Below are 23,600 nucleotides of genomic sequence, written 5' to 3'. Positions count from 1 at the left end.
ATGAACTTTGAAGTTTTTTTTATCAAAAAATGACTTGAAAAATATGTTTTTTCTGCCCCCTGTAACAGTTGATTCATGATTCATGCTTCCAATGAGGAGCTTCCCAGATCAGGACAGTGGACCACTCAAGTTACACACCGGGGAGCAAGCTTCCAGGAATAGGCATGATGTCAGAGGGCAGATTCTCAGTAGGCCCTATGGGTCTCATCAATGAAAGAGATTCTTGGAAATAGAATTAGAATCTCTATTTATGTCCTTGCTTTTACAAACCAGTGTTCCAAACATTGTCAACTGTTATCTATGCAAATAAATTGGTTGATATATGTACATGATTACAGTACATTACAAATTGATGGTGGATGTGGGGAACTTAATCTTATTGTACATGTTGCCTATTTGCTGTAATCAACCAACAATCACATATCAATCAGAAGCCAATGTTGGGCCAGAGCCAGTATTGCCATGCTAAAGTACATTTCCCCAAAGGCAGCCAATGCATTCTGAACATTCCCATTTTTAAACAACAATGAAATGCCTGCCTGGAGAGAAGGCTTGCAGACATAGTGGTGATCATGGCTCACATTTGAGTGGCCCTCATTAAATGATTCAAAATTTGAACCCTGAATAGGAAAAGGAGTTTGTGGAAGGCATCGCAATGGGAAGGGAAGATGATTTTAGAATACACGATTCCAGCCCTGCATCAGTCTGTCCAAAGCCCACCATGCAGTCGTATATCATTAGGCTTTCAGAGGTACACTGGTTGTCTTTCGCTGTCGGAATACCTGGCCTCAGTGGCTCTCTTCTGTTCCCAGTGACTCATCCTCTCCCCCAGCTCTGTCTGCAGGAAGTGTCGTTCACTTCCTGAAGTGTCTGGTGCAGCTGCTGAGAGAGATGGGCCCAGGGGCTAAGTATATCCGCAGAGAGGAGAAAAGGATCCTGCAGAAGCTGGATTCATCTGTGTGTTCGTGAATGGTGAGCGGACTAGCTAGCTAGCTGGGTTTTTTATTTAACATTTTGCATCTCCAGTCCCACTCGAATTTTGAATGCCCAATTCACAAACTACGAACAAGGGTGCAAATATACACCCTCTGCTCCAGGCTTGGGAATGTGAAGACCTGTGGTATGCCGGCTGCTCATTTTCACAGCATAGTCACAAGCTTTGCACATGCAGAGAATGGGTGGGGGAGATGCAATTATACACACACAAGGAGCAAGTCATGGGTGCCTGAATAGCCAACAGGGTCATTCAAGCAATGAACATGGCTGCCTTCCTCGCTGACTGCATCCCTCCCATATAACCCTGGGGCAATGTTAGGTCAATTGGGTGTTGCCCAGGTCTGTCCAAAAAATGTTGTTCTTTCAGACTTTTCACTCCTCTGGCTTCATGTGGAAAATAAAATCTAGACTCCTTGTTGAAAATGAATGAGGGTCTGATTTCAGATAGACAAATGAACCTGTGTGCATTATTGTTCTGGGTTGGTTGCATTTTCTCCTGGATTAGTTAAGTATTATTTGTTTGCTTGCTGATTCTAAATTCAGTTTAGTTGTCATTTTAGTGTTCTGTTGTGTACTTGTTTGTTTGTTAGCTATTACAAGTGGTGTTTATTTAGATTCAGTGAAACTGGGTTAGGTGTTTGTTTCTCTCAGGTAAGCTAGGCTATTAAGTTAGGCTATTGTTTTACTGGCTGGCAGGCCACAGCTTTTGTTGTAGGAGGAGCCAATACTTTGCACCCTGCTCAGGCTATTAGTACTGGCACACCTGAACTCACTTCAGTGTGCATTATTGTTCTGCAGTGGGTTGGTTGCATTTTCTGTATTCGGCGTCAGTCTTACTTAAGCAGTTGTGTAGCGCACCAGCGGCAGCGGTGTGCGGCAGCCTCGGCTACTTGCCTCGGCGTACAAAGTCGCAGGTGTACAAAGTCGAGGTTGTCTATCTACGGGTGTCCATCGAGGCTGTCTGAGAGCCTGATGATTGATTTTGTTTTTGCTGCCTGCCCTCATTCCACTGTGTAGTATTCCTCTTGTCCTCCCTAGTTCCCTCCATGTGTTTCCTTCCCATCCCTGTCCTCTCTCCTCTCCCCAGGTCCCAGTCAGGTAGGAGGTTCGCCTCCCGCCAACATGGGCAGAATATCTCTAACCTCATCTTTCCTCCCAGATCACCTGGTATTGATCTCTGTGTGGCTGGTGGCCTCTGGAACTGCCAGTCCGCCGTCCAGAAAGCAGACTTCATATCTGCCTATGCCTCCCACCTCAACCTTGACTTTCTTGCTTTAACTGAAACGTGGCTCTCACCTGAGAACACGGCCACCCCGGCTTCCCTTTCCTCTGCCTTCTCTTTTTCCCACACACCCAGATCCTCTGGCAGAGGAGGTGGCACAGGTCTCCTAATCTCATCCTCATGGAGATCTAGTGTCTTCTCCTCATCCCTCTCCTTCTCCTCTTTTGAATTTCATGCGGTTTCTGTTACTCTGCCGTGCAAACTGTTTGTTATTGTTGTTTATCGCCCCCCGGGTCCTCTGGGAAACTTCTTCCCTGAAGAGGGCCAGAGTCACTCCCCTCCTCAAAAAACCTACTCTTGATCCCTCTGCCCTGAACAACTACCGGCCTGTCTCTCTTCTTCCCTTTCTCGCTAAAACCCTGGAACGGGCGGTCTGCTCCCAACTGTCCACTTATCTTCTCCACAACAATCTCCATGACCCCAACCTGTCTGGCTTCAAGAGTGGCCACTCCACTGAAACCGCCCTGCTCGCGGTCACTGAGGCACTCCACTCTGCTAAAGCAAAATCCCTCTCCTCTGTCCTCATCTTCCTCGACCTGTCAGCCGCCTTCGATACAGTCAACCATGAGATTCTGCTCTCATCGCTGTCTGGGATGGGTGTCACAGGTTCTGCACTCGCTTGGTTTTCCTCCTACCTCTCTGGTCGCTCCTACTAGGTAACTTGGAGGGGCGCACTCTCCGACCCTCAACCCCTACGAACTGGAGTCCCGCAGGGCTCGGTTCTTGGGCCTCTCCTCTTCTCGCTATACACCATGTCCCTTGGTTCTGTTATCTCTTCCCACGGCTTCTCTTATCACTCCTACGCTGATGACACCCAACTCTTCATTTCCTTCCCCCCCGACACCCAAATCACCACACAGATCTCTGCCTGCTTGATGATATCTCTGCGTGGATGACTTCCCATCACCTGAAGCTCAACCTTGCCAAAACTGAGCTTCTCTACATCCCTGCTAAGTCCTCTCCGTCAATCGACCTCTCACTGACTCTGGAGGACTTTGTAGTTTCCTCCTCCCGTACGGCAAAGAATCTTGGGGTGACTCTTGATAACTGCCTCTCCCTGGCTCCACAAGTATCCTCCACTGCCAGAACCTGCAGGTTCTTTCTGTATAATATACGCCGCATCCGTCATCTCCTGACGGAGAAAGCCACCCAGCTCCTAGTCCAGGCGCTCGTCATTTACCGCCTGGATTACTGCAACTCCCTCCTAGCCGGTCTCCCAGCGTGCGCCATCAAGCCCCTCCAGCTGGTCCAGAATGCTGCAGCCCGCTTGATCACCAGTCAGCCCAGGTCGGCTCATGTCACCCCGCTTCTCATTGGCCTCCACTGGCTTCCTATTGCCGCACGCATCCGATTCAAGGCCCTAGTGTTGGCATTTCAGGCTGCTAAGGGGACTGCCCCACATTACATACAATCCCTGATCACTCCCTACTCCCCAGCTAGACCACTCCGGTCTGCCAGCTCTGGTCGCCTTACGGTTCCCTCTCTACGGGCACCTGGCGGTCGAGCTGCACGTTCACGCCTGTTTTCCGTTCTGGTTCCTCAGTGGTGGAATGACTAGCCTACCACTGTCAGGACAGCAGAATCCCTCCCCCTATTTCGACGCAGACTCAAAACACACCTCTTCAAACTCTACCTTAGTCCTCCCTCCTGATTAAAAAAAAATAATAATTGCACTTATGATGACGACTATATGTTTAGAACAGCAGTCCAGGTGTATTTTCCTAGTTCTGGATGTGATGCTTTGACTTGTGGTAGAACCTATGCACTTGTAAGTCGCTTTGGATTAAAAGCGTCTGCCAAATGACTAAAATGTAAATGTAAAATGTAACCAATCTTATTTTGATTTATAGCTGGTATGAGTATTCTTTTGAAGCATCAGAGGCCTTTCACTGCTATGACATTATATGCTTTTTTTTGCATGCTTGGTGGTTGGTTTGGGGGTTTGAAATTGATGACTTGAAGTAGTTGCACGCGGTTATAGGCAGTGTATTATGGTGATGTAATTGTGAGATTTTTAGGTGGTTTTGTGGGAGACGCTCACTGAAGGCCAAGGTCTGAAATGCACAGCCAGATCCTGCATTTTAGTTTGTGTCAGCTGTCCAGAGCAATTGCTCTTCTTGGTGTCTTTACCGCCTTAAGTATTGCCCCTTTTCTTGATACAAGCTTAAAAATAATATACCCAAAATAAAATATTATTCTTGAACCCTTTTAACTACATGCATAATCCTGGTCTCTTGTGAAGGGTAACCATTTGGGGTCAGAATGACTCCAAATATTACCGAAACAAAGTTACAGAAGCTCAAATACAGTAAAAGTTGTTTCAAATGGTATATCCTGTTACCATAGTGATTGGAAATTGAGAATTAAGGGGTTAAAGACTATTTGAAATCATAACCGCTGTCAGGCTATACTGTTGTAGATATAGTAACCAGACACTATCCTTCTGCATTATGTTTATCAAAAGACTGGAAACTGGAAATGTGCTGATTTGTTTTTATTTGTTACTAAGCATAGTGGGTTTTTCATTTTTTAAAAAGCGCAGAACACAAATTGGTATATAACACTTTAAAACAATTTTTATATAAAAAATAATTTTGCATATTGCTTGTATACATGGAACAGTAAAAAAAGTTGAAATGGAGGGGTTTTCTTTGTAAGCACAGGTACATAATATGGGTGCTCAGTGAAGAGGGATACACAGGGTGCTTTGGTTGCAGCAGTAGCAGTCCGGCCAAGGCAGTATTTGACATAATCACACATAGTCCATTATGAGTTCTGCCTCCAGGCTTGTATATGTCATCTGGAGAGCGAGAAGCAGGGTTACATTCACAGATTGTCCACCTGAGTCCTCCTTGTCTTAGTGGCTACTGCCAAAATGGTTTCCATTAGTGGGGGTTTCCTGTAAACTGGTCTCCTCCAGTTTTACTGGCACCACTGGCTTCTTGAAGAAATCAGACACAAATGCCACCTGTGTGGAGAACATAGGGGTTTAATGGAATCGTACACGTATCTCATAATTCTACAACTCCTTTTGTCCCATTTAATTTTGCTGTCAAAGTTTTACTGTCCATTCTTTATTAAGAAAGAATGGAGTTCTTTTCAAATTTTTTATTTGTATCCCCATGGGGAAAGCCAGAAGGGGTTACAGGTAGCAATGGCTTGGCAGTATAGAAACTGCAATGGTGGGAAATTAAACCCCCAAATGCTAGCGTGTAAATAACTGATCAAATCGCATAACTGTTCACTACTGGATCACAAAATAAAATAAATTGTCATAACTGACATAATCCACAGTGTGATCATCGCAGATAAGTAGAGGCTCCGGGCTCCAGGGTGACAGCCTGGCATGTACTCACCACCAGTATGGCCATCAGAGCCCCCTGGATCAGGCCGGTGAGGACATCGCTCCAGTGGTGCTTGTAGTCAGACACGCGGGAGAGGCCCACGTACACAGAGGCAGCGATCAGGAAGAACTGGAGGGTTGGCCGGAGCAGTCGGGCCCACTCCGTTTGAAGTCTGGCCTGAATATACAGCTGGGGAGGAAACATGGGAAATGGAGTTCCTGAGTCAATCGTCAATCGCCGAGACCTCACCCTCGCCCCCCCCCCCCCCCCTTTCCATACCTTAGTTTAATTTCATAACATTTTGTTTGACTGATTAGTTGATGCTGGATATGCAGATATGAATTTAGTATCACAAGTCTTGTTCTTGTTTTCAGCTAAGATTAAGCAGTGTCAACTTTTGAATCACACAAATCGAATCCATATAAATCTAGTTTGGTGTAAAAATATTTAGTAATTTGCTTCAGCCACAGTAAATATACTGTAAGTAAAAAAGAGCTGGGATGATACCTTTTTTCCAGTTAATTTAGGCCTACTTTAGAAGGATATTTAGAAGGATATCATCTTTTAGAATGAACCTCACAAAGGAGAACCATTTTGGATACACTGGTTTACAGCCCTTGTTTTCTAGGCCACACACTGGAAAAGTAAACATGAACTCTTAAGTGGTCCGCAGCTTGTCTGATTGGATGTCTGCTCTTCCTGTAGTCTCCCCAGCTGAAAGCCAGCTGTATTGAGCTCATTCCTCCCACTCAGATGCAAATAGCAACATTTCCATTTTAGGTGCCATCCAAGAGCAACAGACTTCAAGTGAAGAGAGATACAGGTCTGCCTTCAAGTCATTTTTACATTTGGGTTTAACTGAAAGAAACAACAGACTTTCTCTCATATCGCAAGCCTAAGAGAGGAATCCAAATATGCTGGCTCGACAAGACGTCAATGAGAGAAGGCTGTGTCCGGTCTCGCCTCTGCAAGCTGTCATTTTGCCAAGGGAGTCAATTGGCTGAAAGGTCGGGTGGCATGGTTTGTGTGCCTGGTATTGTTTGTGTCTTGGGTGGGCACTGAATGCTGAGTGCTGTGGGCGACCTCACAACCTGTTTTCAATAAGGTCTCTCTGTGGCCCCAGAGAGGCAGGGCAGTGGTGCTCCCAGCCACTCTGCTCACTCTTACTGTGGCGGGAGCCATCGCGTGAGCCAGCCCTCCGATAATAAACAACATGTAGAGCTGAGCCTTGCTGGTACCGCAAACCCAAGTCTGACCACCAGCTCTTCAGCAGCCAGCCAGTGCCCTACCACAGTATAATCCCCAGGCCAGACATGCTCTTCTCTCTCTGTCAGAGAAGACTCTCTCTGTCTCTCTGTGAGGCTGTGACAGAGAGGTACTTTTTGCATTGTCACCAATAGATTGCATATGGGTGGCTGAAAATACGTGGCCGGATATGCATGTTTCATAAACACGACTTGTAATTTTGGTTAAAACTGTTCTCTCGTCTGTTTCTTTGGCAGTTCTTTCAGGAAGTATTGTCAGTGCTCATTACATATTACATATGTATACAATATTGCAATATACAGTGGTGTACAAAGACTTGGGCAAAAAAGGCTTCCAATTAATATCGAAGTGAATAGAAATGAACCTGACTTCCAGATGGTACAAAGTGCATGGTACATGTGTTAAACATGACATATTTCTTCAATTTTAAAGCAGATTACTCTTTAGAAAAATAATTGACAGTTTCCAAATAATAATAAGATATATATGTATACACACACACACACACACACACACACACATATATATATCTGTATATCATCTATAGAAAATTTAAATGAAAAGCAATCTTGCTTTAAAATCTGCAGAAGGTTTTCATGTTTAACTCATTTAGAGTTCAGGTTTGCTTTCAGTCATGTACAGATTCAATGTAACCGACATTTGTTTTCAATAAGGTGTTACAAGGGGTGCCCAAATTCTTGCACCCTGCTGTATGCACTATTACCTATATGCAACAATAGCAATGCTAAATAGTTCCCGCTTGTATACATTCCACACCCTACTCTAAATGCAAAACATCCCTCTATTTGGTTACTTTAATCCTGTCCCTCGACATACTACAAGATTGGTGGGGAACAACAACGGGACAATACGGAAATATGACCCTTTTGGGAATTTTGGGAATGAGGCAATATTTCCTGACTTGACCTGATACTGTGTTCGTGCTATGACTTCACACCCCAGTGGGGGGCGATATGAAGTAAGCATGGTGTGTTAATGCGCAAATGGAATCTGGGTTTAGTCCCAGCAGACTTCATCAGTGGATGTGTGCCAACTGGTGCAACAGCTTACAAGGGATTGAGCAGGAAAAATTAGCCTTGAGAAAATTTTAATCAGGTTGCAGAGACGTGCCGCAGCTGTGCTCCACCGGTGCTGCGTAAGCAGTTTTTCATGCTAAGATTTGAGATATGGGTTCACTCCACTCCTCCTATGGTCTCATTCAGTACAGCAGACATAATTTTAGTCATAAACTGTAAGTGACTTAAATGCTCTGACACAAGCCTTGCTGCAAGCAAACACAAACCGTCCAAGCCAAATATCAGGCTTCTTTCACAGCCTCTCATTTCCTGTGCCGTGAACCTGTTGATCTACTGAGCTTCAGTAGGATGTTAACCCAAAAACATCCCTTTTTACAAAACAAAGATCAGTTACCCCTGAAAACATCTTCATTGTTTCATCATGCTTGGTTACAGTAGACCTGTGTTATCAGATTGGTAAATCTTTATTTAAAGTAAATAACCTCTCCCACTGGCCTAGACCTAACCTAACACTCTGAAAGATCTGAAGCCTGCAAAGTAAGTTCAATAAATGCGTGACAAGTTGTGACATTCAATAAATGTGTGATACAGCACAGTCTCCATGCCAGACACACTCTTATCTCTCTGTCAGAGGAGACAGAGTGAAGCTGTCGTTCTGTGACAGAGAGGCACTCTAACAGCATTGTCACAAATGGAAGTAAGTTCAATAAATGTGCGACAACTTCTCATATGGACCCAGTAAAAATATCTATCCAAGCACAGCCTGGGGATGGAGAACATCTGCAACTGCCTCATTACACGGACACTATACAGCCATAGTATGAACAGAGAAATCCCACATTCTTATCAGATGATGTAAAATTATGTAAATGTATTTTAGTGAATGGTGGTCTAATGCAGTGACTAAATTACCAATGCTAAGCAGAATGAGGCACGTTCCATTCAGAGAAGCCTCTGCACTTGTACCTGTGAATAAATTCCTTAAGCGGAGTTGCTTCAATAAATGGGTAGCTGTATAAATAGTTTCTGTGAATGGGTGTAAACCATATAAACCATATAAAACCCCTGGAAAAAGGTGTCTGATAACGAAATAAATACTGCAGTTAGAGTATTATTATGCTAAATCCTGGGATTACTATGTGATATATTATGAACTGTGATGTAATGCAAATACAGATCATGGTCTATATAGATGCTGAATTTTCATTGTGCAGTGTATCACACTGCGATCAGTTTAAATCAGGTCTACCTCAAGTCCAGTCAAGGTACGTAATCCAATAGGTTTTACACACAACTTTGAATTGTTAGTATGCTCAGATTAATGGAAAAGAGACAAAATGGTTGATCAAGGCGATGGCTGAGTAATCATGATCGAAGAACTTACAGATGTACACTCACTGAACACTTTATTAGGAACACTATAGTAATACTGGCCTCCCTTTGCTCTCAAAACAGCCTCAATTCTTCATGGCATGGATTCCACAAGATGTTGAAAACATTCCTTTGAGATTCTGTTCCGTGATGACATGATTGCATCACACAATTTCTGCAGATTTGTCAGTTTCACATTCAAGCTGCGAATCTCTCGTTCTCCCACATCCCAAAGGTGTTCTATTGGATTCAGATCTGGTGACAGGGAAGCCCGCTGAAGACCACTGAACTCATTGTCATGTTCATGAAACTAGGTTGAGATGACTTTTGCTTTGTGACATGGTGCATTATCATGCTGGAAGTAGCCATTAGAAGATGGGTACATTGTGCCATGAAGGGATGCACATGGTCAGCAACAATACTCAAATAGGCTGTGGTATTGGCTTTCTGTCAGCTCAAACCAGTCTGGCCATTCTCCCTTGACCTCTCTCATCAACAAGGCGTTTCTGTCCACCGAACTGCCGCTCACAGGATGTTTTTTGTTTTTCTGAGTAAACTGTTGCCTTTTGTCATTCTGAGTAAACTGTTGAGTCTGTTGTGCGTAAAAATTCTAGGAGATCAGCAGTTACAAAAATACTCAAACCAGTCTGGCACCAACAATCATGCCATGGTCAAAATCACTGAAATCAAATTTTTTCCACATTATGATGGTCGATGTGAACATTAACTGAAGCTCCTGATCTGTATCTATATGATTGTATGCATTGCACTGCTGTCACATGATTGGCTGATTAGATAGTCACATTAATAAGTAGGTGTAATTAAAGTAAACAACATAAAAGTAAATAAAGTGCTCTGTGAGTGTATATCAAAAAAAAAAAAATTCATATTGTTTAAATGATTAAGGTGACATCCCTGTTGAGGTTTGTCTCCTCAAATATGATTTTTTTTCATATCAAGGTCACACAACAGACAACCGAACATGCCAAATAAGGTACAATTAATATATGATTGGTTGTAAGGCCATGAACATAAAGTCCAGTACACTAGATAGGCCAAGTCTCTAACTACCATAGTAAGACAACTACAACTTGAACATGAACATTATTTAACTGAATACACTGGTCACTGACAACACTACCTTCACTGCCTGGTTCATTCAGTTTACAGACAGACAGGCGGACACTCTATAAATAGAAAGGAATGTTGGGCATATACTTCTGTTCCATTATACAGCTTCCCGCATAGCATGCTAGAAGCAGAGTACTTGAGTGACGTTATACTGAAGGTAATTCCAATGTCATTTACAACCGCAGGATCTGCCATTGTAGTTGTGTCTTGATTGTAATTTAGAACATGCTATTTTGACTACCGTGAAATACTCGATTAGCCTGTGCTTTTAAGAAGAGGTTAAAAATTGTCTCGCTAATGGGTCAGTTATCATCATTGCAGTCAGTAAATGAACACTATTTTTACTGGCATTATAGGGAGAAAAGTGAAAAGCCCATAGGCTTGTTTTGCTGACAGTTACCTCTGTGAGAAGAAACAAGGCTAAAATACAATGAATGAGAATAAATTAAACTGGCATACTATAAAAGGAACAATGACACTACACATCACTTAGAATGTGTGTACACAGACAATGGTGAAGTTGTTTCTATAGGCCTCATGCATGCAAAGATAAAACTAATGACATGTGTGAGCCTACTGTATACAGTAGGCTCACACATGTCATTAGTTTTATCTTTGCTTGGTTCACAGAAAGGAAATCTTGCAAGTCTGTTTGGAAAAGACCAATGTCTTCTGACATTTTCTGAAGAGAAATAGACCTTTCCACTTCTCTTAAATAATATGGCAGACGGATTGTAAATGTGTTGAACATTTGGCTCAGAATTAATACTTACTGCTAGGAAAAACATGCAGTACATGGAGAAGGAAGAGTGACCCGAATAGAAGGAAAGCCTGCAAAACAAAAGACAAAATGAATATGGGAGTTTGTGCTGTACAGTCCCATTGAATTCTAAGACAAACAAAACCCTATACACCATTATTGTTGATTGAAATATTCCCCCTCACCATTGTTCACTAGAATAACACACACACACCTTTTTCCTGGTGACCGAACTTCACTAAATGTCACATCCATTGGCGTCAGTAAGCTAGCACAACAGGGGATGTTGAAACTGCACCAGAAAATGAGACCAAATTATTTGTTGGATATAGGGCCTTCCTGTTTACTTAAGCAGGGGAGAGCAGACTCCACCCATAGATGGCTCTGATAAGGAACTGCTGAATTAAAACCTTGAGTCCACGTGTAGTGAATGATGGGGGCTGCTGTTTAAGTACATGTCAGCTGTTGTTTTAGGCCCGGATTATATTATCCACTGTTAAACTCTCCATAGCCTCCCGGACACGGCAGAGATATAATATAAAACCCGCAGCAGAACAGCATGGATGTTTAACTCACGCCGCACAAGTCACATGGGCAGTGCCAAAATGTAAATTAACATGCCATGTGCTCTACTTTGCCAGCACTGTAAAATATTTGTCTTAACAAGCGTTCTGTCTTGTAATAAGAATGTAACACTGGTTTGGTATACATTTTCAGTTCCAGGAAACTACTCATTCTTATAACATGACACCATCCCTGAGCTCCAACTTCCAATGGTAAATTCCCGGATGGCTGAAAGATTATCCACCAGGCTTGATTTATTTGCTCCACTAATAACTCCCACACTCATCGAAAAGGTTGAGAACCTGAGCCAAATTTACTTTACTATATTAGCTACAGGAACCACACCTTCTCCAACTATAGCCCCGTCAAGACTTGAATTCCAATCAGTGTGATTCATATTCACAGAATATATGTTCATTATGCACACCACCCTGACAGATGTGCTTGTGCATTTTTTATGATTGCAATCCTGGTTAAAGGCTTCACGCCCAGGAAAAGCGCAGAAAGAAAGCCTTTAATTTGATGCCTTTATTTTGAGTCAGTGTTCACTGTACAGATTTATGAAAAATATTTCCATTCTCAGTATCACTTACCTGCCCGCATTGACCATGGTCTTGTCCCCGGTGCAGGTGAAGTTCTCGACGTAGCCATCGGTTTTGCAGATCTGGTCCCACACAGGCTTGCACACGTCCAGAAAATGCGGCCTCAGCCGACCAATTGAGTACTTAGCAATATCAGTCAGTGAATGGCTCATAGCAGCACCAAATAAAAAAGTGCCCACTGCCTTGTAAATACGGGCCACATAGATATTGCCAAAAGATGACTTTGAATTGACACGCTTAAGATATACGGAAAGGCACTCCCCAAAGATCATCTGCAAGAATGAGATAGGTGAACAAAGATTAATGTCACAAACTCTTGCCACCTTCATTCACTTGCATTCATATATGAAGCACAGAACTCACCAATGTACAGTCACTTGTTGACTCATGCTATTGTTGGTAACACTTTATATGCATACACCTTAACTGAGGCAAATTCTCCAAGCAAATGCCCATATGTTGTTTTGAACAAACAATGTGTACCGCTGTAAATGGGTGTATACTAGGTACCCCCAAATAACAAAATTAAATTAAACCAGCATTTGGAAATCCTGATGCAAAATGTTACCAACACTTTAGTTTCCAATTTCAGTTAAGAGACAGTAGGAACAATGTGCAAAAAAAAGAAAGATTGAATGAGTGTCCACTGAAACAGCTACATCATACATATGCAATGCACCAATTGCAAGAAAGCAAACCATATGGAGACAGAGAAAAGACAAGTGGTACTTCACAATGCAGCTGTCACTGATTTACAAAAAAAGTAGACACAGATGTGCACCGAACCGTTTAATTTTAAATGAAGTGAAACTGCAACTCACACTACTACTGTATGTAAATTACAGAATCTTATGATTGCATACTGTGGGATCGATCACACAATAACACAGAGACCCCACAAACACACTGTGTGGAGTCTGATTCATGTCAACTTTAGTGCTACACTAGCATTATGCTGGTAGTGATGTCACAGCATGACAAACAAGGATAATGTAGGGACAAACTAATATAATTATTATTCCAGATGCTGAACGAAACAAAATATATACAAAGCAATTAACTCTCGGCATACGAGTGCATATGTACTTTTTAAAATCATCTGCCATTGTTTCACTTTACTTTGTCTTGGTGCAAGTATTCACACTGCATATGTGCAGAAACTCAATAGTAGATCTCATATTACCAATCCTTCCCTGTATTAATTCTTTATACCACAGCCAAGAACTGAAGAACACTCCAAAGAGAGTTGGCCATCTCGCAAGGGTAGCAGTGCATCTGTGAAGTGTTTTTCCATTTGTTTAGTTAAAATATTATCTCTGTACACTACACATGTCTATACATTTGTCATGCATTACAGTCATTTTCTTGTGTGTCATGCTTATATGTTAATGGTTTGATATTTGTTTTCTCGTTCTCAAGTCAGTCAATTCACATGCACTGTGAACAGAAGTGTAAATTAACTGGCATTTAGTGGCTAAATGTCAGTAAATTAAAAGATCACAAAGCATGTAGAACAGAATTCACCACACGAGAAATAAAGGCTTAAAGGCTTATCATATACAGACAGAATGCATTTGCCGGATGAAATCATGCCTAGAAAATATGGAACCATTTATCAACTTATTTCAAATTAGTAGCCTTTTACTTTTGTGTCATTAACACCATTATTTTGTTATGCATTTGTTTTTCATACGGACAAACGTGTTGACAGAAAGACAGAAGGGGAATGGCATGGGTAGAGTAAGCAGTACATTGCTCAGGTATACGCCTCCCGCGACGAACAGCAGACAGAGCAGAAAGGGGATATTTAGGCGACAAAGCAAGAATCACTTACAGCAAGCACTGTGAAGGGAATCATTATCCCACCTAACAACTGATGGGATATGGTGTCTTCTTTAAAGGGGTACTTGATCGATTCATCGTTACAGAAAAATCCTCGTTTGAATGGATTGTGTAGCAGTGTGAGTATTGTGAATGGCAGTCCAGCTAACAAAAGCAATAAGAGAATAGAGAACAGTTAACAGAAGGCTCCACGCCCACAAACCGTTATGGTAGACTGCTCATTAATCAGGGAAATTAGCATTTAAACAGAGAGGAAGAACAATGAGAAATGACCAAATCCCTGTAAGTTAGAGAAAGCAATCCATGGTGGTGCCTGATGAAGAAAATGTGTTAACTGAAGAAGATGCATACATAGCAGCCAAGACAACATAAAAAGCTTAAATACTGATGGAGCCTGAACAGAAAAAAATAGTCAGTGGTTAAATTAATTCAGTTATCCCAATTATTTCAGTCCTCAACTTGTCACTGTATGACTTTATCCTGAACAAGTAGGCCTATTCAAGAAAGTATACAGCATTTCAATGGTACTCGATTATTTTGTATTTCCTAGAGGCCAGCAGCAAAATTGTTGTTGAAGTTGTAATTTGTGTGTATTATTATCATTTAATCATATCTCTGCTTTATTAATCATATACAAAAATCAAAGTGGATGTACAGTAGGCTGTGGGGATTTATTTCCCCATGGCACTGCATGGCTCAGGCTTGGTCAAACTCTCAAGGGACCTCAAATTTCAAACTAGTCAGATTTGTGGGACCATCTCCCAGATATTTGGTTCAGTCTGCATGCAAAAGCCATTGCGCTGCCTGGTTCTTTCTGCTGCACTGCCTGTTTTGGAATGGTGCCATTGCCCATATTGCATGTTATTTTAGCGCTGCCACCACCACCCCAGCATCCACCGGTGAGCTCTGCTTATCAAGATCCCCATGAGGAGGGGTTTGTAGCCACATCCTCTTCAGCAGGCTTACAACAGGGAGTGATGAAAGGCAGAGCTCACAGCAATGTTTGCATTTACATTAAACCTACATTAAAATATTAAATATTGCTTAATTCATCGTGAGTTGCCTGACAGAAATACATTTATCCTCGGTTTAATACTTGTGCTACTTTTAACACTATAGCCTCAGGTCCCTTTGTTACTTAAGTCATTATATACTCAATCTCCCTTTTATGCCTACAGTACTATGAAACTTGACATTATGTTGTTGGCTTACGTAAGGACTTCCATTCATCACTCATTGTGTTGGCTCTGCTATTTGCCTGACCTTCTTGTGAGCACATAGGTTTGCTTTCTGATATTAACTTTATTAACTTTATAACTGTGACAAATACAACTGAAATGTGGATAAATCAAAATGTTAGGCATGTATTGCCAGTCATATTTGTAGGCTTACTGTTACTGTTTTTGTTTCATTGAAGCTGCAGTGATTGAAATAAAACTGAAATGTAGAAAATGTGAGAAAACTGTTTATAAAAACGGCCTAGAAAATATTGGCCTATGACATTCTGGCAAGTGCCCTATCAGTACTGAGGCTCTTCAAATTAGGCACAATTTGTAGCCATAGTGACGCCTACCAAGCATATCAGGAAATAACTTGTGTCCACTTGTAACAAAAGCAACTGTTCAAACCATCAGTATCAGGTTCAGAGGGCTCCATGAAATGTCTTGGTAGAGCCTTTCTTTCTGTGCAATGCCAAAACCACAGAAAACAATACGACCACTGACATTTTATTAAAACAATACGACAAGCACAGTGCTCCTCCCTCGTGTAACAGAAAGCAGAAATACAAAGAGAAAACACCCTTTTCGGGGGCATGGTTTGTGAAATTTCAGCGAGAAGACATTTTGTAAGCATTAAGCGCAGACGACCCAGCCCCATGCTAAATCAGCCGCGCTGGGTCACTCTTTAAGCAGCTCTCACATCACAAGCACATTTCATGCTATACATATTTACAATTTATTAACAGTTTTGCTGACATTAAGAACATCTAAGTACTTCATGCAATTAACTGAAGCTACATACATACACTCTAAATGAGTGATACACTCTTAAACAAAATTTATTGTAATGAGAGAACATGCTTAAAGCACTGAACTCAATTTAAAGTGGAAGTACTCATGTTTAATGTAAAATCTAAATGATATCATTACAAATGAGAAGGTTGCATACTGTATATATTTCAATATGTTTGATTTTACCGATCTAATAAGATCTAATGTCTCTGTAAATTAGACAATGCGTCTGCAGTGAATATATATATATATATATATATATATATATTTATATACATATAGTATATTAATTATATATTAATTACTATCTCAGAATGATTCGGAGATGGTTCTTGCAGTAGCTGTAAAGACAAATATCCAGTTGAATCATCATTTTTTTGGATGAAAATCCAAGCTACCCTTCCACAATACTACAGTCGCAGAATCTTTTGACCTGTTATAGCCCAGCCCAGTGATACATGAATAATAACTGTTTAAAAAAGCACCAACCATTGATGAAAACCACAAATAGCCCTACTGACTGACGTAGTTGCAGTTTCAGAAGCGTGACAGACATCCAATCTCTCCAGATGCAGACAGCCTGCATGTAAATCTAGTTTCCATCAGAAAAAACTGTCTGGTGATGGGGGTGATGTTTGATTTTACCGATCTAATAAGATCTAATGTCTCTGTAAATTAGACAATGCGTCTGCAGTGACCAACCATAATAACAGCAAGGAAAATCCTAGTGGCAGACAACCACAAAACTAAAACCCTTCATTTAAGACAATGTTAATAGACAGCCCCTGAAAAAGGCAGACAGTCCACATCATAGTGTTCAATAAATCACTAACAAACAAAACAACAGCTGCATTGAAAGTACCACTCATTTCACTTGCCTGCAATATGGCTGCAAAACCACTTGCGCAATCCTGGTTTACTCAAAAGACACAAGGACTGAAACAACTGAAATAGATTACAAGGAATTGATGTATGTTTTCAATATTTATTTTCTTGTGGAACAAAATACATTGTGTAAACCAGCATTCCTTGTGGGGCTATTTTAGGTTTTCATTAACGTGAGTGCAGGAAAACGAGGATTAGGCAGACATGGCTTTTTGGATCACCGGAAGCAGCAGAAACTGTCAACAGGTCTGCATACAAATTGGCTGAACTTCAGTCCAAAATCCTGAATTACAGAGAAGGTAATTACAGAATAATTCTAGCCACAGGACATAAGGTTCTGACATTGTATAATAATATTGAATTTGTATTGACCATTTGTGTTCTAGAAAACTATTTCAGATGTTTTTGTGCACATTCAAACCAGAGACAAGGGCAGGCCTATAGGAAGCACCCACTAACTGGCATATGGGTTCAACACAGTCAGCACCCATTTGCTGTAATTTTACTGTAAATGTTGGTCTCATGTGGTCTTTTACAGTACGACTGAACAATGGTGCTGAGGTCAGATGAGACCAAATGGAACATTTTGGTCAGATGTGTATGTTTGGTGTCAGAGATGCATAAAAGGATATGTGCCTCATACTCATGGTGAAATTTGGTGGTGGGTCAGTGATGTTTTGGGGCTGTTTTAAGTCCAGGGGCACTGGCTAAAATCAATGGTATAATGGATTCAACTATATTAACACCCCTTCACAATGTTGGCCTCACTGTGGAATCAGCTCTAAGCACAATAATCTGCCCGGTAATCACGTCTTTCTGAGCCATTGTACCACTGTGTGACAAGACAGGATATCCCACCTTGCCTAATTCCAGTAAGAGAGTTAACTGATTTTTGTCAGTTTTCCCTCATGCAATATGGGACCAGAGTGCTTTGGCTGGAGTGAGTCTTCAGACTTATTTTCCTGGAGGTAACGGTCTTTCCTTGGCCCTTGATAGTCATTGCAAAATTTCTGAAAGCAACTTTAATCTGTACAACTCATAAACTGTTGTGTTAATTATTGTACAATGTTTTTACTTATTTTAGTTTTTGTCCCAATGTTCTATACAAAGGTTTTATAAAACATATTTATATTAATAATAATAATTAAAAAATATATATATATATATATATATATATTTATATACATATAGTATATTAATTATATATTAATTACTATCTCAGAATGATTCGGAGATGGTTCTTGCAGTAGCTGTAAAGACAAATATCCAGTTGAATCATCATTTTTTTGGATGAAAATCCAAGCTACCTTTCCACGATACTACAGTCGCAGAATCTTTTGACCTGTTATAGCCCAGCCCAGTGATACATGAATAATAACTGTTTAAAAAAGCACCAACCATTGATGAAAACCACAAATAGCCCTACTGACTGACGTAGTTGCAGTTTCAGAAGCGTGACAGACATCCAATCTCTCCAGATGCAGACAGCCTGCATGTAAATCTAGTTTCCATCAGAAAAAACTGTCTGGTGATGGGGGTGAAGAACACATCGCTACATAACAGATAAATGCACACAGCAACACTGTCAAAGGACCAGACAATTCATTGAAGATTTGTAGCCTGTAAATTGCAATGATCCCTGGAGCATTAGCAAAGTGAAGTGTTTGGTGCATACCTACTTCAAATAATCATAACAAAATCAGCCACAATTGAAACAAACATAATTTCATTGGTACAGCAAAAATAGAGCTGCACTGCAGAAGTATTCTGCTGACCCCCGTCACCACAGCTGAGTTTCTGTGCACCTGATTACAGTCTATTCGTCAGCCTGACGTTACAGATTGCACATGATGATTAGACACTGTAGACAGTTATAGTCAGATCTCCAGTAGAGATCCCATGAGAGTGACTGTCATGACATGCCATGGCAGCAAGGGCATGGACAGAGGCTTAAGCATGCCCCCCCAGCACCAGAGACAGGTGGAGATTACTTACAGAGCAGATAGGCAGGGAGAAGCCCACTGTGTACAGCACAGTGGAGGTGATGGTACTGTGATGGAACGGGTACTTGATGCTGTCATCGTTACAGAAAAATCCCCTCTGGTAGGGTTTTATTTTGCCCAGGTTAAATGCTGCCAGCGGCAAACCAGCTGTGGATGGAAACAGGTTACACACATTAACCCTCCTCATCCGTAACTGCTCCTTATAAGATGTGGGCACTGCAGAGCAGCCATATGGCAGAGAGGATAAGCATTCTTAAACAATCAGAGAGCCTCCAGTGGATCCATAAATTGTTCTGTCACATGTATATGCAGTACAGTAACAGAGAACTACAGAGTGAGAATATGGCAGGGATTAGATTGTGTTCTTTTTCTTGACACAAGGTGGAAAGAAATGAAATGGTTTGCACACAAAAAATAATTTATAACTGTGTAAGATGTCAGTCAATAACTGTACATATTACACTTTTTATTGTTTACAAATGCTGACCAGATCTAGCACAAATGTATGCATGTATGCCTGCATATCAGATATATAGCCAAAAAGGCGCAAGTTATCTGTCGCATTTATTAACAATAAAAACTATAATATGTATATTATTATATTATTAATTTAAATATTGGAAATGTCATTTCTGAGTGTGAACCACCACCCCCCCCCACCCCCCATTTACAACGTCTCACTGTTTCATACACTTTAAACACAAGGGAGAGAGAGGTGGTTCCTCAAGCTTGGCACATAAGGACATAAGGTGGCATGACCAGCTGCAACGAGCACTCATAGCCACACCTTCTTTAAACTAATTTCAACTACAGGCATATCGCTTGGGGCTACATATTTTGGCCCTCTAGTGAATAACTGCACTTTGACCGTTGATTTTTGCCACTGTGCTTGATAACAGTGTCTGCTAAAGGTCAAATCTGATAACGGTGATAGCAGTGAAATCAGATCCAGTGTCAGACCACAGTTGGTAAATAGGACGCATACTGGAGTGAAGGAACAGTCCCTTCCCACTGACATGTTAGAAATAAATTAAAAATTGGTTAACAATTTGAAACGAGACTCTGGTTCTTGGGATATCAAAGGGAGAACCACTACCTTATTTTTATAATGGTAAATTGTTGGCATTTATAGAGCGCCTTTATCCAAAGCACTGTACAATTGATGCTTCTCATTCACCCATTCATACACACTCACACACTGACAGCAATCGGCTGCCATGCAAGGCGCCGACCAGCTCGTCAGGAGTATTTGGGGGTTAGGTGTTTTGCTCAGGGACACTTCGACACAGTCCAGGAGGGGGATCGAACCGGCAACCCTCCGACTGCCAGACAACTGTTCTTACTGCCTGAGCCATGTCGCCCCATTATTTTTTAACTATCATCCATCCATTATCCTAACCCAGCATAAATTGGGTGAAAGGCAGGAATACACCCTGGACAGGTCACCAGTCCATCGCAGGGCACACACACCATTCACTTCCACACTATACATTTCCAACAGTGGCTTCTCATACAAGCTGCTGAATAATGTTAGAGCGGCAGTTCATGCCCAAGGAACGCTGGAGCAAGAGAAGCTCAGGGGAAAATATCCCGTTTAATGCAACAGGGGAAAAAGACTGATGTGTCAACGTCTACAAAATCTTCCTCAGAGTCAAGAGTGAAAATACAGGTACCGCACCAGAGGTATACTGTATATATCCTCCCATCCATTACATAATTAAGCTGCGCATGTATAGCGGCTAATAGTACCTTGCACAGATAACATACTTATAATAACAAATTACGCATTCAAATGTAACATTAGAGCAAAGTAAAATAACAATAACTCATCAACTGTGTCCGCGAACCAAAATACACAACAACAAAACTAAAAAATATATGTCTCTAGGCATGCACCAGAAGGCTACTTCTGTGATACATACTGCAGACAACTTCACCTTAATGCCGATCTATAGAGGTGATCTAAGTAAATAATTTGCCACACAGTGGATCCATTCACAGCAATAGACGACCATGCAAGTTAGCCTTAGTCTTCTGCAGCCTACTCCACAGGCCCATCTGTCATTTCCATGAACAAAACCATTAGCCTAATCTTCACAATATGACTAATGAAGGGGATCATTCTTTTAAGTTTGCGACAACAACAAAAAATGTCCATGGAACTTTAGTGTCCATGGAATATTGGAATTGTATCAATTAGGTAAATGAGCCGGCATGCGAAGCGAACTGAAGATTAGGCTCTTGCCACAGGAAAAAACTTTGAACAGAAGACACATAATCGAGCCTGCTGAATATTCATCTAGCTAACCTAGCTAAAGTAGCGTGGCAACTTGAAGCTTGAAGGCGCGGTATATCGTGAACATATTTCTAATTAATGCATGTTTAGTCTGTTTAGTGCATGTCTTCTTTTATTGCAGATCTATAAAATGTCTGTTTTCACTACATTCTATACTAGAAACGAATTACAGAGAAATAGCATAGACGTAGCATAACCATTGTCAGCTGAATAGCCCATTCGTGTGTAAAGCCATCTAAAAGGGAGGTCTGACTGTATTGTATGCTCAGCGTCGTAATAGTCAGAGCAGGTTAAACGATCATTACACAGTGCAATGTCTATTATAAGTAGGCTATTATGTTCAATATATGTTCGTTCAAAACAAACAAATCACCAGGCTCCATGTAGCTTCACTTTGAGGATAAACCTGCACGCACACTCAGTCACGGTTAAGGCACCATACGTTCCACTTGATCGACAAAAAAAGTCTAAATACGCAATTTAGCTTTCACGCAAAAATAGTTGCTTCCGCATAAGATAGTAAACTAAATACTACAAATGACAGATTGGACATTTGGGCAAACTGTTCTAGCTCGTCTGTGTGTACAATGACGTAGATAGCTAGTTGAATTAGGCTATGTCCAAACTACAGACATGCTAAAAAATAAAATAAAAAATAAAACTGCGCATGTACCCCAATATAAAGTTGGTAGATCTATTTCATGTGAAAAGGAAGAGTTTAAAACGACATATGCATGACCACGCCCTTTATATTGACGTAGCAATCTAATAAGAATGAACCTGTCAAGTAGCGTGTAACGTTTCAAATAAAACACAAAACTCACATGTAACTAGATAGTAGATAAACACACATAATATTCTTTATACATACCAAGTATAAGACAGGCTATGTCAAGAAGAATGAATGGGATTCCTCTCGTTTCAAACATGTTCGATCTTCGTATTCAGTTTCAATAAATAAATTGCTCCTTGGGTCGTTGACTTCGATTGATTTCCTTGAAAAGTGTCTGACCTCCACCGCTAGTTTTTTTCATTTAAAGATAAAACTGCATTACAAATATTCACTGAATAGAATTCAAATAAAATGTAGACTATATGCATACGTTAATGACTACTACGTTAATCTCTGTTTAAGGAAATGAAACAGAATATTTCGCTTGCTCCCTTCTACCAAGCTGCCAGCACGGAAAGGAAAAAATAACAAGCGGCACCGACCCTCTCCCACTGAACTTGGCCCACCGCCGTCTCATTTACCAGTGCTTTTCTCAAATGGTGGCAGTGCAACTCCAGCACAACCCCGGTCAGAACAGTATCGCCTCGTCCATATCGCTCCTCCTTCCTGTCACTGCTGTACTGCGGTTGAAATGTATTTATTTATTTATCTATTATGCTTGCAGAAATTCCTGTCCAACCCCAAAGGCACAAGAAATAAAATGAGCATGTATATGCTTGTATATGTTTTGAGAGCCAGACTGTCTTTCATTACACACATAGACCCACTTTTAAATTCATTAAAGGGATTAACAAAGTGAACTACGGGAGATTCTTCAAGTTGAGTTAGCAGAACGAGGGGACATAAATGGAAATGCGATTCATGGATTAATTCCGCGCAGACATTAGGAAGTATTTATTCATACGGAGGGTGGTCACAGTGTGGGACATTTAGTGGTACACTTTAATGGTAGGAAAGGCAAGCATGCTATGTTACATAAACATAATTATTAACTTAAAGCTTCAGCTTTATGCCAAAGGAGCAAGAAGCAGTCCCAGAGAGTATCAACTTGACTCAACATGAATATAACAGTCATGAAAAACCACAGTATTCATGGTGGTATTTTCATGTGGTAACTTCAAACTAGTGTGCTTGAGCTGGTGTAGAGCCTCTTCTGGAAATGCATACAACCACCATGCTGTGATACTGGCACCAGCTTTCAGCATGAATGTATAATATAATAATAATGCACGTTATCAAACACTGAATGGAAAATAATGCCGCAGTTATAGGGTTTTTGGACTATAAAATGAGACATATTCAATCTTTTATTTATTCCTTGACAGCAAAAAAAGAAAGAAAAGAAACGAAACGAAACGAAACGAAAAGAAGAAAAAACAAAAAGAAATGTGTGGCTCAGGCCACTGACACTGCCGCCTTTATAACAAGGGGTGTCGTACTATATCATGTGACCCGGTTATCTTGCTCATACGTAAC

General features: G+C 41.1%; 1 protein-coding gene across 2 annotated transcripts; it reads right to left on the bottom strand.

The window, feature by feature from the left end:
* Positions 1-4,757: 4,757 nt before the first annotated feature.
* plpp1a (phospholipid phosphatase 1a) lies at positions 4,758-22,723 on the bottom strand. 2 transcript variants are annotated; one of them, XM_061263604.1, is made up of 6 exons: positions 22,263-22,723; positions 14,188-14,339; positions 12,345-12,625; positions 11,201-11,258; positions 5,635-5,811; positions 4,758-5,246 (listed from the first exon to the last, which is right to left on the bottom strand). In XM_061263604.1, exons 1-6 carry the CDS (start codon positions 22,318-22,320, stop codon positions 5,136-5,138), a joined length of 837 nt encoding a protein of 278 aa, XP_061119588.1. In that variant the 5' UTR covers positions 22,321-22,723; the 3' UTR covers positions 4,758-5,135. The 2 variants fall into 2 exon arrangements, with proteins under 2 accessions (XP_061119588.1, XP_061119587.1); XM_061263603.1 differs by lacking the exon at positions 14,188-14,339 and adding an exon at positions 19,088-19,242 and having other exon boundaries at positions 22,263-22,714.
* Positions 22,724-23,600: the final 877 nt, after the last annotated feature.

This window comes from Conger conger, chromosome 12 (genome assembly GCF_963514075.1).
Source record: "Conger conger chromosome 12, fConCon1.1, whole genome shotgun sequence".
Classification (NCBI taxonomy): Eukaryota; Metazoa; Chordata; class Actinopteri; order Anguilliformes; family Congridae; genus Conger; species Conger conger.
This window is presented reverse-complemented; position numbering and strand designations above follow the sequence as displayed.